The sequence below is a fragment of the Elaeis guineensis genome, chromosome 2, assembly GCF_000442705.2.
Source record: "Elaeis guineensis isolate ETL-2024a chromosome 2, EG11, whole genome shotgun sequence".
Lineage (NCBI taxonomy): Eukaryota > Viridiplantae > Streptophyta > Magnoliopsida > Arecales > Arecaceae > Elaeis > Elaeis guineensis.
In genome coordinates, this window is record NC_025994.2 from 98,452,570 (window position 1) to 98,469,015 (window position 16,446).

Sequence of the window (16,446 nt, forward strand, 5' to 3'; positions counted from 1 at the left end):
TTTACATTAATTCTAACACAAGCCTCGCTTTTTCACTCAACTATTTTGAAAATTTCAAATCCATAAAGATACTTTCTGCAACATATTTATATTCTATTTTATTATCTCTGTTTTGGAAAAGGATTGAGGTATCATCTAATTGCTATCACGACTCCTTCCTAAATTGCAGCCAAGTGTCCGACACGGATTTAATGCTGATATCTCCACCTTTCGCCCTCTTTGCCACTCACAGATTTTAATGCCTCATGGGCAGCCGCAGGATCCGTATCAGCCCTTGAGATCCAACCCGATAAAACAACCCCTGATCTCCTTCCTTCGACGCGACCCAGTCTATTCTGTCCAAGAATTAGATGGACCAGGTGCAGTGGACCATTCCAATAGTTACTTGCCACATTAATCCCTTTATTTTAAACAATTCAAGATCAAATGAGGTGCCTGTTATCCACCGTATGTGCGTCCCGGCATTTGGACTGGTCCGCCGAACCTGGTCCATACAATAATTTCACGCCTATTCTTCCTCGTTCGCTCATCTTGGATTGCGGCGGACGGATTAAAACAAGGCCCGTCGTACGCCGGACGCCAGTTGCCAATCCCAAACCTGAAGAAGAGCCACTGTGCTAGGGTTTAGGGTTTCTTGAGCTCGTGCAGTCGTGCAATCAAAAGGGGTCTTTTGTCCCCAGCCACCGATTCCTGATCGAGAAGAATGGCGGAATTAGGTTTACGTCTAGGGTTTCGAATCGGTTTCGTCCATTCATCGGGCTTCGGGAGCGACCCCTTGTGGAACGCAGATTATTTCCCGCCGGCATCAGTAAAGATTTGCCTTTTGTTCCTTATCTATTTTCCTCTGCTTTCTTTGTCGAGGAATTCTTTTGGATTTGAGGTCGTATTGGAGAACCTTTTATTTAATTTTTTATCTTGTTGGACTCTTAAATTTAGGAAAAGAGCTATCTTTTTTCTTATTCCTATGAATCTGTTATTGTAATCTGTTGCAAGTTCGTCCTTTTTGTGGTCATGAACTTTGAGAGTTTCTTCGTATTTAAACTTCTTCGTTGAATGCAGATCAGGTGCCGGCCATACATCCATTCTTCAACGGACCGATCAATGTAAGGAATTCTTCTGCCTCCCATTTATGCTTCCATACATTGCTCTTCCTTTTTGATATTATGTCATCTGATTCTTTACTGAGACTGAACTAAAACTAAGTTTTGACCTATCCAAAGTTTCATGACGAAATTTTGTACCCAAGAATTTATTATCATCTAAATTCTGCAAACTTATCTGTGTGAATTTTGGGCTTGGAAAGAAAGTTATGATCAGCAAGAAGGATAGAAAAGAGTTAGCTGAGTATCATAAAAATTTCGTGATTAGAACATAGTTTCAACATAATCCTTTTTACTTTTCATTTAAATCTAGATGAAGGATTGGACCTCTAACCACACCTATGAAGTTTTTGGATGATTTTCCCATATTTCAATAAAAATGTGATAGTTTGGAGTCTGCCACTTCTTTTCCATTAGTAAATATTTCGTTTCCATTTTGATAATAAATTCGTTTACCTTCATGTGGATTGCAGAAAGTTGAAGAAGAGTGGGAAAAAAGAACACCATTTATGGATGAAGAGAGAGTCAGCTGGGTCTGGGCAAAAAGCTCTCAATCTTGTTCGCATTGTAAGATGTTGTTTCTTATGGTGCAATCCATGTATGCTTTTTTCACCGAACTATAACTACGAATTTAGAAACAATCTCTCTCTCTCTCTCTCTCTCTCTCTCGCTCTCTGATATTTTAAGAAAAGATTTTTTTTTCCATTTGTAATTTTTTGAGCCGCTTTTTGGTGGCTTAAGTTGTTTGGTATTAAGATTATACTCATAAGCATTTGTTTTTGTGCTTCAGTTAACAACACGAGCTTGTCAAAATTGTTTAGGTGGGTTATATATTGTTTTCATTTGTCAAAATTGTTTAGGTGGGTTATATATTGTTTTCATTTGTTTCTAACTTGTATGTCTTTTTGAATATATGGTAGTGTTGCCTGAACTACAGATGGTATAATTTAAGAGCCATCAGGTCAATATACAATTCTGATTGGTGGCCCATCTTTGAACTATGGTTCAGAATGTACAGAAATATTGATTTTCTACTAAATGGTTGTCCTGTCATTTGAGCACTGGAAGTGTTAACTGTTATGATAAAATATCCTAGTCTACAGATGCCTTCCAGCCATCCTTTCGTAATCTAGATGATTTGATGGTATGTTGTCAATAATTGAACACAATAAATGCAATTCTCTCATCTAAGGTTTTACATTCCAGTTCTTCTCGAGCATGTGTTTTAGACATTGTTAATATTGATTGATGCAATAGACAATAGTGGATCGAAAAAAAAAAAAAAAAACCCTTGTATCCAAACATTTCTTTGTTCTCCTTATGTTTTCATTTACATATGTAATAACATTCTGAAAGCTTATAGAGAGAAACTACTTGTTCATTTTTTATGTTCGGTACTTTGTCATATTACTTTTCTTCCTTCACCAAAATAACTAACAATTAAAACGTGAATATGTCATGATTAACAAAGTTCCACATATTGCACCATTTTCAACCTAATTTGCTAAATCATATTTTGACAGGTTTCAAAGCTTCCAAATGAAAAAGAAATTATCTATGGAGAATTGGATAAGTGGACTGCCTGGGAGACAGAATTCCCTGTTATTGCGACAGCAAAAGCTTTAGAAATTTTGCGAAAACGAAGACAATGGTTACGAATCATTCAAGTATGGCTTTTAAAAATGCAGATTAGTTTATATTTATTGAATATTGATGATGTTGTATGGTCTATCTAAAACTTTATGAGTTGTGTCATAAAAAGGTTTGATTTTGATTATTTTCATGATGAATGTGGTGTCATTCTAACATCAAAATAACTGGTCAGTGACCTGTCAATCTGCACAAGGGTGCTGGAAAATGCGAAACCCATCCACTAGGCTTTCAGCTTGGGCATTTTGGGCAGAAATGATATTTATAGATTCTAAAACAGATTAAACCAACCATCACGCTGTTGCAATTTATCATGCACAAAAATATCCTCCCAATGGGTGTCTACTTATACATTTTTCAATGAGGTCCACAAAAGTGGATTTTCCCCTGCCAATGTTGCAAGTCAGATTGTCATGCTTTTTGTTTCTGTTGTTTGACCTTTGTTCCAGACAATTGTCTAAGTAATCATTAGATATGAGTGGTGCTTATTATTACATATAGCTTCAAGATTACCAGATAGTCACCCTCCATCCATGCTTTATCGAGATGTTTGCATCCGGAGTAATTGAACCTACCAGGACCAATTCTTAAAAGGCATGGTGCAGATAATATCTTGGTCCTTGAGCCTAAACCTTCTAGATTTCCTATCCAAAACACTGGTCAAGATTTTGAGAGCTGTTCTAAGTAACTATTATTTCAATGAAATTTAAGAAATAGCTTTCTTTTCAAGAATCATGCTTTTCTTTTTCCAACTTAGTGTCATATCAGAGTAATATATGCGGTAAAAATCGGTCTACCTTTTATACACACACGGGAAAAAAAAACACTGATCTTGGAGATGGAGTAATGCCTAGAGCAATCTCTTTGCTTAAATAATAGTTATATTCTTTGTTTCTATCTTCATATCCAATTTCCTATCTAATGATCTGTGCTGTAGTCGCAGATGCTAGATATTAAAATAAGATATATATATATATATATATATATATATATTTTAAGAGCTTTGGTTACTTGTTTTATTTTTTTCTTATATTCATCTATTCCATTGATACACCTATTGTAAAACCAGGGAAGGGAATTCCTTTGAATTTGGAGTCATCAAGATATTAATTAAAGTGGAGTGGGATGGGGGGACCAAGTTCTTCTGTATGAATGACTTGAATAATGGATTGGCAATCCACCTTTTGGTCAACTCATCTCTCTGTCCTGATTCAATCTAAACCTTTCTGTTCTGATATGACATTTGATAGAAACCTATAATTTCCTTCATTATTTCAAACATTCATAAAACTTATAGAAACAGACACAAGCTACAAGATAGAAAATGAGTTTAATTAGGAATTCCATTTAGATAATTATTTGTGGCATAACTCCAACATGAAGAAATGCCCACCTTTTCTGATTCTGCAAAATAGCTTTATTCTTTGGCATAGTTATTGACCCTTTTGAGACATGCATCACTAATACAGATGCTTGTTGGTAGATGGTGTTCATTGGTTAGGTTTTTAGGAAATATGTCAATCATGAACACTAGAACCTAATCAGCAGTGATTTAGCTAGATTAAATCAGGATCGGTGTATGGATAACTAGAAATAACAAGCACTGCCTCAACTAGTTAGTTTTGACTACTGAATTCTTCTTTGCCTTTGTTCCTAATAATGCCAACTTCTCTTCAATTTCTTTCTTGTAATATTCATTCTGATTTAACTTAGTCTTCTTGTCCGTCTTTAGTCCTTATAACAATTTCAAGCTCCTGTGTAGTTTTTCATTGCACATGCTTGTACCATCACTTTACCTCTTGATCCTCAGTAATGCAATTCCCACACTTAAGCTTCCTCATTTCAAACCCTATTTTTCATGATGTACCACATGTATCTTAATGCTCTTATCTGTGTATTTTGTATCAATGTGTCCTTTTAAAGCCAAAATGATCCATACAACACAAATGGGGAACTTTTTTCAAAAATAAATGGGAAAACCATTTTTTTTTCTTTTTCCCAGATAACTTGACTCACTTTATAGTTCATCTTGCCAATGGTGGCATTTCAACTGAGAAATGTGAAACCAGGTTTTCATGTTGACATTGGTTCTATTACAACCAAGGTTCACTACACTAGGTTCAGTATCCATATCAATGCCATGTTTGTACCATGTCGGTATGGGTTGGTTTGGTGTGTCAACACTCCATATGCCCCTTGTATTGAGTATCAGTTCTGTATCAGCATAGTACAGTATGCTCGGTATGGGGTGGTATGCTAGTACAGCGAGCCTTGATTACAGCTGTTGACCAGTGGAATCTTCATGATTTTGATATCTTGTTCTTGACTTTAAGTTTGATATTAACATGGAGCAGTTTATATGGCAAAAATAGCATAATCAAATGATGTATGTGGCCTGAGGATGAAATAGCATATTTGAAGCTTCTAATGTTTTGGCAGGTTTTTTCTCAAGTACTGTTCCTAAAACTTTCCAGGTTACCAAGTGGTTGTTAAGCAAAGGTCAAGTACTCACAATGGGAACATATGACACATTGCTACTGGCATATGATATGGATGGAAGGATTGATGAGGCTGAGACTGTCTGGAATATGATCATTCAAACTCACACACGGTCAGTCTCGAAAAGGTTGTTTTCTAGGATGATCTCCTTGTACGACCATCACCACCTTCCAGATAAGATTTTGGAGGTAAACAATTAGTTTTGACCAGTCAATTTATCTTCTTCCTCTGGCTACTCTATATAGTACAAGCAACTATTTTTCATGCCATTTTTGGCAAATATTCAGTAGGTAAAAAATGACGGTTACAAGGTTTTCAGATTAGGATCTTGCAAGCATTCCATGTTCTTTTAATCAAGCAACCTCAGCTACAGTTTGTCATGAATTTTCATTTTGACGATGACCACAAAAGTTCGCCAAAAATTTTGTGTCTTTTAAGTTGAACCAGGGAACTGACTTGTGGATTCTAATATTTTCTTCATTTGGGAAAAAATCAGGTATTTGCAGATATGGAGGAGCTGGGAGTGAAACCCGATGAAGATACTGTCAGGAGGATTGGAAGAGCATTTCACGAGTCAGGCCAACCAGACAAACAGAAGCTGGTTTTAGAGAAGTATCAGAAGAAATGGAAATACATTCATTTTAATGGGGAGCGTGCTAGAGTAAGGACAGCTGATTATTTGGTTGAATAATCACTTCTGCAAAGAAATTGCAGGTCAGGTTAGAGAATAGCCTGATCGTTATGCTTGGTCCATGCCTAGTTTCAGACACTCGGGCATGCTCTTTAAACATCAGTTGCTTGCAAATTGGAAAATTAAAGTGCTAGATTGAGCTTTTGCTAGTATACTGGGGTCATTGATCAATTATGCAATGGCCATCATAAGCCTTCTATTTGTGAGATAAAATAGTCTGGAATCCATGTATCAGGGAAAAATAAAAGTGATAGACATATCCGCTGCTTGCGTCTTCTGTTGAAAGCGTTACAACACGCCCCAAAAGCAGTTAGCTTATTGGCTCAGTCTCAAGTCCGACTCAGTTAGGAAGTTCTCAGGATTATCAAGATTGACCTCTTGATGGTATCTGTTGGTCTCATGCATGGATAGGTTGTACAGTGGCTGAAATGCCTAACCTTTCTCCAAATATGTAAGTTCTACCTGTTAGTCTAAAATCAGATCTGTCGTGTGGTGGTGTTCCTTTTAGTTTTTCCTAGCTGATAAATGAGCTTGTTTATGTCTGATAATTGAACTGCCCCTGTGAGGTAATGTATTAGCACAGTGAACTATGATATTCTTTTGAGTTTGTCTTCCTCCCTTTTCCTCTCTTGGTGAGGTTATGGTGAGGGGGCCAAAATGATACAGGTGACCAATGACCTTTTGCTGTGCAGGGATGACATGTGGACAGCAGGCTGGTAAAATCTTACATTAATAATTGACAATAGATGGGCAGTGCATTGTGGACCACTGAGTACCTGGATGGGCAGTGCATTGTGGACCACTGATCTACTCTTGAGCAATATAATCTTCCGGTTTGCTGGAAAGGGGCGGTGCAATGACCCAGTAATTTGGCACATGCATTAGTTTATAAAGAGAACGCCAACGGATGTCTTTGATTTAATGTGAGGTTGAATCTGAAACATGCTTTTACAACTTTTAAAGCAAAAGGTGCTTTCTATAAAAACGTGTTTGATATTGGTTCGGGAGTGCTTATACAGGCAGAAAAAAGATTAAAAAAATGGTTTTAGAGGGAGATTGAAAATCTAGTTTCTGGCTTGTCCTTTTGCCTGAAGAACTTTTTAAGAAATAAGAGCAACACCAAAAACATTCCAAGCATGGTGGATGAATTGAATGGTGTGCGCCTGTAATTGAAGAAAAAGAAGATAATACAAGCATATATGCAGAAAATTTAATGATTACTTGGTTGGCCTAAGGGTTCATGGGGTGCTAGGGATGGGTTGTATCTTTCCTGAGAAAGAAGGATTCACCTTCCGTTGCATGAATCACTGCTGGATTGCGCAATGATCATTTCAAGATATATGTAGGTGGATGAACCAAAGAGTTTAGAGTGCTTTGAAATTCGCATGGATATGATTCACAGTTAATATTGTAAAAGAGGAACAATCATTCTTCTGCGAGAGATGCAACCAAACCTACATTGACCGCATAAAGTTTTGTGTCCAGATGATGAGTATGCCAATACGAAGAAAGATGAGCTTGGAATGGATGTAGGCAAATCAGGTAGCTGACTAGATGGTAGAGGTGAACCATAGTCTTTCACCCAAAGAAGAGGGAAAAAAAAAAAAAGGTGCCGAATGTACTAGGTTGCTATATCGGCAAAAAATAAGTGTACCCAGTTTTCTTTCTGGCATGGTAGATTTGGCTTACACCAATGAGGTTGATGTATCCTTCCGAGGGTAACTCGCTCACTGCAATCCCAACACACACACACACAGCCAGAAGGAGTGAAGAAGAAGAAAGAAAGAGTGATCTGTTCACAGTCTTCACTATCAAAGCAATAAAAAAAAAAAGTTATTCTGCAAAAAGTTTTAGTCTAAAAGTAAAAGAAGGCTAGTGAGGAGAAAAATATCTTGCAAGTAAAAATGCATACTAAACTTCGTTTGAAGTGTTTTGGAATAACCTAAAGATAAGGCGCCTTTCTCACGTTTCCAACATGAAAATTGGCTACAAAAGAAACATAAGCCCCATGCCGTGATTCTCATCCCACTCTTTCTTATCTAGTTCAATACAAGCTATGAAAAGGCTAAAGGTACTGGATTTACGTGGAATATAATGTACCAGCCAACATTCGCCATCCCGATATCAGATGTTATATTGATATCATTCTATTATAATATCGAGACACGTTCAGTATAATATAAAATAGAATACTAAGTATTGATACCAATATGGTATGCTATGTTCTACATCGTCCGATCCAGAATGGTATGGCAAATTATTGTCACATCCATCTTCCATCCAAAAGACCAATAGAGTCGCTGTTCTCAAGTTTAGGAGATTCCCAAGCATAAAGGGTTGAGAGCATTAGTAATGCCCTCGGAAGATAGAAATATGTCGGCTTATGCCAATCTTAGATTCTTCTCCGAATATGGACCTTCAATTTTTTAACTCTCTGCGAGTAATCCAGCGATGGGATACTATAGACTTGCGTGATCGCCCCAGGGTACCCGATCTTCGAACAACCGAATCAAAGGCTTTGGGGAAGTTTTCCTCTAAACGAAAATACAATGGCTCCCACAGAAATTCAATTGAGATCAGTGCAGCTGTGACGGTAGTGATAGCCTCGATGATGAAAGCAAATCCAATAGACAGCCTAGAGAAGCAGCATATGACATGTCAGTGATACCAGGTTTGTGGACACCTTCGGTTCATCCGTCACCAAGCAGTTGGGGTTGGGGGGAGGGGAGTGGGGGGGAGGGGAGGGGGGATGGAGATGAGGGTGGGAGGAGTTGTGGATGGAGGGTTGAGGTGGGTGCAGAGGAGCCGTGGATGGCATCCGAGAGATGGAGGGTGTAGAAATGCCACGCATAGAGAAAATAAAATAAAATAAAATAAAATAAGATATTATTTTAAAAATTATATATATAAAATAATAATATATGATATTTAAAATATTTTTTATAATAAAATATTATAAAGAAGTACCCTAGCAAAATTTTGTTAGTTTTGATAAAATAGAACATAAAAAGACCTTGTAACCACAAATAGTGAACGAATTTTAAAATACCTATAGATGTCTTAAACATGCTTTTATCATGCAAATGGAAAATTAATCTCGTAAATCAACGGGAAGGGGACTTAGGAAACAAAAGAAACTCATGCTTCAAATTATCAACTAGCTAATGCAGAGAGAAGCCCTCTAGAGAGGATACAAAAGGCATCATATCCATGATTATTAAAGATTTTCTAAAGATGAATATCGTCACAATCGAACATAATAATAATCAACCGAGGAAGGATGAAATCTAAAGATATTCGTATCTATGTACAAGATACAAGGTTCAAGGACAGAAATCACTTAAATAATATAGCAAGAACAGTTCCATGGGTGGAACTACGGGACCTGATGCATCAGCAGAAAGTGACCAACTCGAAGAAATTGACAAAGATTATTTAGATTGTCAATCATTGGATTACTAACGGAGATGGAAATTAGATATGATGAAATCTATAACATGATATCCACCTGCACAAGCCTGCTTTGCAGGATTCTCTTCATCTTTCTGCTCTAATTGTCTTGCAAATTGGCAAGAGAGCTATGTCTACAGTAACTAGATTCAATTTTAGAGGCACAAAGTATAAGAAAATACCTGTTTGAAATAGATGCCCATTTCAAAAGATTTATAAAAATAAAAATCTGGTAATGTATCAACAAACGGATAGGATGCTTTCTGAGGGTAAATATCAATGTATTTACATCATTCTAGAGAATATGCATCCTCCGAGATCAGCACATACAAGTTGTCCTTGAGTGCCATGGGCAGGCTATCCTCGGTCCAGTGTATGGAATTGTCAACATCGACAGCCCGGCTATAAAGGGCATCAGGATCCTGATGACCTCCCTTGGGTCATTTTCAACATTGTAATTCAATATGAGAAATTTTTTGTGCACCACGAGCGGTGTAGAATGCGTGCACCGCCCGTGTGCACTGCCCATAATGATTGGTTTATGCACAAAATCGAAATACGGCAAGTGAAAAAAAAAATACACCAACCCTGCACGGAAGCCAATCATCGCGGACACTGCACGCGATTGTGCACCGCGAAATAAAAATCATGAGAGAACTACCCGATATAAAAGTTCTGGGATAGAAACCATAACCTGAGAATTTTCACGAGACTTAACCAAGCATATTTAAATTTTCGGCGGCAACAAAGAAGATGTTTTCCTTCCTCTTACTTTTCCTTGAGCATTTACATTGACTGCAATGCAGAAGACGTTTTCCTTTTCTTTTTCCTTTTTCAAGGAAAATGGAACCAGCATCTACGAAAAGCAAATCCCATATTTTATTTAGTCAATTTCCTTGTCAAGAATCCACATGAAGGATTTTAAACTTTGAAACGAGTTTGTTACTGGGTTAAAGAGAAGCAAATGATGCAGGACGTCAGGATATTGTACCGCTCATGGGTCAACTGCAATCCTGCTTCTGAACAAAGTCGCTCACGGATAATAGTCTCTCCCATAAAACTACCGGGAAGATTCCAAAATTAGGGGGAAGATCCCCTTCCCATCACACAGCTTTACTCTTGCCGTGTCTTTTCATTTTTTTCCATCACCACATCTTTAGGCTTGGGGGCTGGTGCATAAGGCGTGCCTCAAAGCCTTTCCCATCATATATAGTATATAGCATATAATAGATAGAAGATGGTAGAATTGGTATGACTTCCAAAATGCTAGAGCAGCTGTCAACACAGATGTCCCTAGGAGAACTAAGCTTTTGTCTCGCTAATTAAGTGCTATAATGCTAGCAATGATTTCATCCTGCGTTTCTGTTTTAAGACAAGTGGATTTTACTCGTGTTTCTTGTTCTTACAACTGAGGGAGTTGATGCTAAAGCACCTTGATGCTGATTAAAGCCAAATTACAATAGGGTAAAGTAGAGGTCACGTTGAAGGAGATTCACAACAAAAAAAAAAAAGAAAACAAGGTCAAATATAAAATATTTTATAGTTATCATGGAGATATTAGAGAAGTTTTGAAGAAGCTTGACATTGATAGCATGGTAACCTCAATTGATAGGAGTGACACTAAATTCAACCAATTAAATAGTTGTGGCTATGGTTCCATAATTACAGAAAAGTATGTTAAAGAAAGATGCCCTATTAAGAGGTTATATGCAAAAGGCATAAGACCTCTTCTCTATTAAAAATTCCAAACACCAGTTAAAGCCTTATGTTTCTCCTGGCATTGCTCACCCATGAAAAGACGCACATTTTTAGAGCCTGTTTGGAAACATTCCACCGGAACCAGCGGATGGATGGAGGAAGAGTTAGATTGTTTTTTTTTCCTTCAAGGGAAGTGGGGGTGCTGCTAATGGAGTGGAGAGGAAGGGTGTGCAGGGGCTGCAGAGATCGAGAACCGTGGCCTCCCCGCACTCTCCCTCCCCCTCTCACGCTCTCCTTCTCACTCTCTGGCCTATCCTACTGAATCTAGCCAGATCCGGCAGGATTGACCCAAACAGACCCTTAAACTACTCCACAAGAGTGCAAATTTGTTTCAGATGTACCTTAATTGAATTTATTTGTTACTGTTGTGTCCTTTTATATTGCTTTATGACCATAGATAATCACAAGGGCAGTTATGGAAGATGGCCTTATGAGATTGATACAAGTTTTCAGGGTGTATGCATGCGCATGTTTGTACTTGTGTAAACATTAGTGATTTCCTTTACATCTTCACCTACAGAGACATGCATACCAACAGTAGTCTGTTAAATGGGAATCTAAGTAACCTATTTTCAGATGGTGGCTCCTAGATCCTGTGGAGAGTATACCAGCGAGCATTAACTAAGCACATAACAAGTGAAGAAGGTATACTTTCTCTGTTGTCCCCTTATGTGACACCCAATAAGTTTGAAGACGTTATCTTACCTTCTAAGCTATGTGGAAAAAACAGTATCTCTTACTACAAAGTTTCCCAGATTTTCTCATGTATTTGCTTTGCAAGCTTCCTCATGCGAATTCTTCCTTGGAGCGAAACCTTATCCATTTGATCCTAAGTATAGAAGTTTAAAGATGAAGTAACTAACTCATGTCCCATATGAATCTATCTTGACTTTCAGAATAATACTTCCAAAGTTGATGGACATGAATTTCTTGTAGACTTGAAAATGCAAGATCATGAATGGTTGTCATCAATTCATTGTACTACCATTCTGAATCACATAGACCTGCACAATTATTTCCTATTCTGCATTCAATTTGCAGCTCCAGATAGCTGCTTTCCCAGTATGAATGCAAAGATACATATGTCACTCTAAGAAAAAAAAGCAACCGAAAACATAATAAGAAAAAAATAGTTTGCCTTGTACTCATAGTGCTGCAGCTCAAGTCAAGTTATAAAAATTGTTCTCGTGTCGTATCATCATCCTGTTTAATGATGTCAAAAAATAACAAGAGCATCGTGCTGATCATGCGATTGAGTCAATCAACATCAAACAAAGTGTAATTTAGGTATAATATTAGACAAGATGGAAAGTTTAATCACAACCATTGACCCTTGTCCCAACTCTTTGGGGACAGATCGATTTATTTAGTTTGCCAATTATGTCTACTAAGAGCACCATTTGGTGTTACCAAAAACTTTTTAATCTCACAATTACCCATAATGCAACACCAAGTCTTCCCCTTCTTTCTTCCTTGACCCTCCAATACAAACTCAATCATCTCTTCTTACCAAGGCCTTCTCGATCTTCGTTGTCCACACTCGTACCATCTAAATAGGTTCATCAATTCATCCTCAATGTGCAACTCTCCCACCTATCCCATAATCATAATCATCGAGCCTTTTTCCCAACTATTTAGGGTCGGCTTTGTGGATCCTCCATCACCAAGTATTCCTATTTAGGACCACCTCTGATATTATTTCAAGTTTTTCCATATCCTTCCTCATAACCTCTATCTATGTTACTTTAGGTTTTCCTCTTTTTCTTACCACTTTCAATACAAACCAAAATACCTCTCCTTATTGGAGCCTCCTCACAATCTTCATTATGTATGTCCATACCATCTTAATTGATTTTCCAACACTTTATCATTCACTTGGGAAACCCATATAACACCTCTGATATATTTATTTCTTATTTTATCCTTTCTAGCTATAACACATAACCAACTTAACATTCTTATTTCTGCTACATTCAACATGTTTCATCTCTCCCACCTGACCCAATTTTTTTATTGCCTTGATTGCTAATTTTAGGAGACATCATCTGAACGTTCTCACAACATTCTGAGTTTGATCATCATTTTGTAAGTTTCTCATAACACCATGAGCACTCTTCTACTTCATCTGTTAAGTTTGATTCACATCATGAATAATCGCACTTATATTTACACACCTAGATCCTCGAAGATAAAAGTGACAAAACTATTGTACCTCTTGTCCATTAATGATTGAGCCTCGTCTTCTTCTCCATCTCCCCTAATTTGCAGCTAGTATTAGGTTTTCATTCTAGGTTTTTAGGTCTTCATCCTTTTAAGGCTTTTGCAGAGTTTTGATTAAGCAGTTAACCTTACTTCATATTTAACATTAAATCATGTGCAAATAGCACAAAGTATGGTAAACTTCTTGGAATATTGACTGCAATTAATTTATTGCCTAGTGTAAACAAATTTGAGTATACTGCCAAACCTTGAATTAGGTCCAACATGATGGGAAATTCAACTGCTCCGCAGCAAATAATCCTGATATTTACCATTTGTCCAGCACAAGTGTCCATGACAATTTTCAATGTATCCTTTATTCTCATCTACAACTTCAACAAATTGCTCATCTACGCCTTTCATTCTTAATTTCTTGGAGCCATCAAATTACCTCTCAGCACAGTTTATTAGTTTATCATATGTTTTCTTCATGTTGTTGTAAGAATAAGACTTCACATCCATTCAGTGGTAAAGGCTATGATAACACAGATAGCAAAAGAACAGAAATTTAGAAGAGAAAAAGTGTTATAACATGATACACAAATAGATTAGTTCGAAACATGTTGGATACAACCATTTCCTCACTCTTGTATCTCTGTCCTGATGTATGGAACAGCCATTTCCCTGCTGTAATATTTGTAACATTTCCCTGCCGGGAGGCTGTTTGCCTCCCTTATCATTAAAAAAAAAAAGAAAGGGAAAGAAACATATGGGATACAAGTTAATCAGGTTGAGAAGATCAGAAAGGTGGCCTATAAGGTGTTAATCAGAAAACAAACACATTTGGATGTGACTTAGATTTGGCAAATAATCAGGGTATAAACCAACCCGTCCCCCCAACCCAGAGTTCCAACACATAAACACACAAATATACCTTTTTTTTTTTTTTCTTTTTTTCTTTTTCCTTATTTTTCAGTGTACGACACTTCTAACTCATTCCACAATATCGTCCTTTCTCATTCAGACGGTAAAGAAATACCTATGGTCTCCTCCGTCTATTAAACTAACAAAAAAACAAGAACATGCTTCAATCTTAATTACGAGTTGCTGTTTGGTCCTAAGAAATTACGAGAAGATGAGTTAAATCATGCCTATGATGTCAATTCAACATCAAGTAAATAAGAGTTGTGCAATAGAACGATGCAATTTTCAAAAAGTAACATCATATTAAAAAATTTATAAAAAAAACAAGATCCTTAACCTCACCAACCGAACTTCCGACTAAGATTAGCATTCAACTCCATGAAACGATGAAAGCAGAAAACAAGAAGCATACATCAAGCAGATTTCTTCTTCGATTTGAGCATGACATACCCAACAAACATGCTCAAGAAGCTGAGAAGCGCAACCCCGGCAAAGACGGGTATCAGGATGGCATATTCTTGGGGCAAGAAGTATCTGTGTATAAAGTGATCGCTCTCCACAAATGGCTGCAAGAAAAAACCGCACGCCCAAACCCCCAAATCAAACGACTGGGTCTTCCGAGAGATCAAGAGACCCCCAAAACGAATCGAAACACAAAGAAAAAGGCAACGAATAATACGAACCAGAATGATGATCCACAACGTATAATAGGTGAATATCGACAGGCTGATGGCCGATAGCAAGAACCCTACCGCCTTGTCCGCCAACTCCATCGCCTTTATCCGTGTCGGATTTGACCCCTAACGACTTCAAAAAAAAAAATCGCGGCCAACAAAGAAAGAAAAGATAAAGGAAAGAAAATATCTAGATGAGAAGATATAAAATCATTTATCCGGAAGGTTTATGTTATGAAGGAGGAGGAAGAGAGCCAAGGAGAGGGAGAAAAGAACCAGGTCAGGCTCGCGATCTCTCCCAAGGAGAAGGGGCGCAAGAAAACTTTGCTTTGAAGGGTGCAGGGGAAAAAGGGACCGGACGTCGGTTGAACACGACCCGTAGGGCTGGGCCGGCCTCAGCTTTTAAAATACTTTGCGAAATTCTCTGTACACTATCCGTGGTGCAGAAAATCTGATGTGGATCGCATCTGCGATCGGTAAAATATGATCTGAGCTATTAATATAATTTATATTTAATTTATTATAAATAATTTTAAATTTATATTAAATAAATTTAAATTATAAATAAATTTATCTATTTAATTTATTTAATAATTAAATTAAATTTAAATTTTAAATATTTAATCTATTTAATCTATTTAATATTCAAATCAAATCCAGACAGATAATTTATTTAATATATTTAATCTATTTCAGATCCATTTAATTTTATCTGTTAAATTTATTTAAATCTATTTAATCTATTTAGAACTCATTTAATATGTTTCTGATCCATTTAATCCGACTTATTTAATCTATTTAATCTATTTAACCTGTTTAATCTATTTAATTTAATTTAATTTATTTAATAAATAAATTAAATGAGTCAGATTGGATTACTTGTTTAATAAATAGGTCTGATTCAGATTTGAATTTTCGATCTATTTAATAAACAGATCGAATTTGGATTGATGATTTTCTGATCCGATCCGTATTGATTCAATCCGTTTATGATCTGATCTGATCTGATTGCCACCCTTGCGCACCATTTTATTTTATTAGACCACGTAACTATTACTTTTCAATGCACATTTAATATCCATTAAATGCCCATAGTTTTACTTTTTCGTTTGAAAATTTGAATAACGAAAATGTCCTTTTCTTTCAAAAAAATTATGGTATTCTATGTTGATATTATGACTTCTTGTGCATGATATTTTTTTATTATGAAAATGCCCCTCCTTTTTTATTACATTCTATGAAAAAATTATGACATCAAATACAAAAAATTATAATTTCAATGCAGGATGCCATAATATTAATATGAAATATCATAATTTTTTGAAAAAAATATATTTTTATTATTTAAAATTTTAAATAAAAAAATAAAATTATAAATATTAAATACATGTTGAAAAACGATGGCTATATAGTCCAATAAGACGAAACGATGCGCTTCACGTCAAATTTTCTACACTACGGGCAGTGCACAAAGAATTTCTCAAATACTTTAAGTCTTCTG

General features: G+C 36.5%; 2 protein-coding genes across 5 annotated transcripts; one reads left to right on the forward strand and one right to left on the reverse strand.

The window, feature by feature from the left end:
* Positions 1-317: 317 nt before the first annotated feature.
* Positions 318-6,555, forward strand: LOC105050238 (pentatricopeptide repeat-containing protein At4g18975, chloroplastic). Of its 2 annotated transcripts, none has more exons than XM_019848271.3 (6): positions 318-880; positions 1,060-1,103; positions 1,574-1,667; positions 2,624-2,767; positions 5,225-5,437; positions 5,746-6,555. In XM_019848271.3, the coding sequence occupies exons 1-6, from the start codon at positions 704-706 to the stop codon at positions 5,938-5,940; spliced, it is 867 nt and encodes a 288-aa protein (XP_019703830.1). In that variant the 5' UTR covers positions 318-703; the 3' UTR covers positions 5,941-6,555. The 2 variants fall into 2 exon arrangements, with proteins under 2 accessions (XP_019703830.1, XP_010928486.1); XM_010930184.4 differs by having other exon boundaries at positions 342-808.
* A 7,998-nt stretch (positions 6,556-14,553) lies between these two features.
* On the reverse strand, positions 14,554-15,376 carry LOC105050244 (dolichol-phosphate mannose synthase subunit 2). 3 transcript variants are annotated; one of them, XM_010930197.3, is made up of 3 exons: positions 15,222-15,376; positions 14,955-15,078; positions 14,554-14,837 (listed from the first exon to the last, which is right to left on the reverse strand). In XM_010930197.3, exons 2-3 carry the CDS (start codon positions 15,042-15,044, stop codon positions 14,685-14,687), a joined length of 243 nt encoding a protein of 80 aa, XP_010928499.1. In that variant the 5' UTR covers positions 15,045-15,078; positions 15,222-15,376; the 3' UTR covers positions 14,554-14,684. The 3 variants fall into 3 exon arrangements, with proteins under 3 accessions (XP_010928499.1, XP_010928505.1, XP_019705943.1); XM_010930203.4 differs by having other exon boundaries at positions 14,955-15,071; positions 15,222-15,360; XM_019850384.2 differs by lacking the exon at positions 15,222-15,376 and having other exon boundaries at positions 14,955-15,215.
* Positions 15,377-16,446: the final 1,070 nt, after the last annotated feature.

Bases quoted from the DNA above. Each gene is read 5' to 3' on its own strand.
- LOC105050238 (XM_019848271.3), top strand. From the start codon at position 704: ATGGCGGAATTAGGTTTACGTCTAGGGTTTCGAATCGGTTTCGTCCAT. The intron at 1,668-2,623 runs GTAAGATGTTGT...ATATTTTGACAG, and splicing joins CTCTCAATCTTGTTCGCATT to GTTTCAAAGCTTCCAAATGA. The intron at 5,438-5,745 runs GTAAACAATTAG...GGAAAAAATCAG, and splicing joins TTCCAGATAAGATTTTGGAG to GTATTTGCAGATATGGAGGA.
- LOC105050244 (XM_010930197.3), bottom strand. From the start codon at position 15,044: ATGGAGTTGGCGGACAAGGCGGTAGGGTTCTTGCTATCGGCCATCAGC. The intron at 14,838-14,954 runs GTTCGTATTATT...TTTTTCTTGCAG, and splicing joins CGTTGTGGATCATCATTCTG to CCATTTGTGGAGAGCGATCA.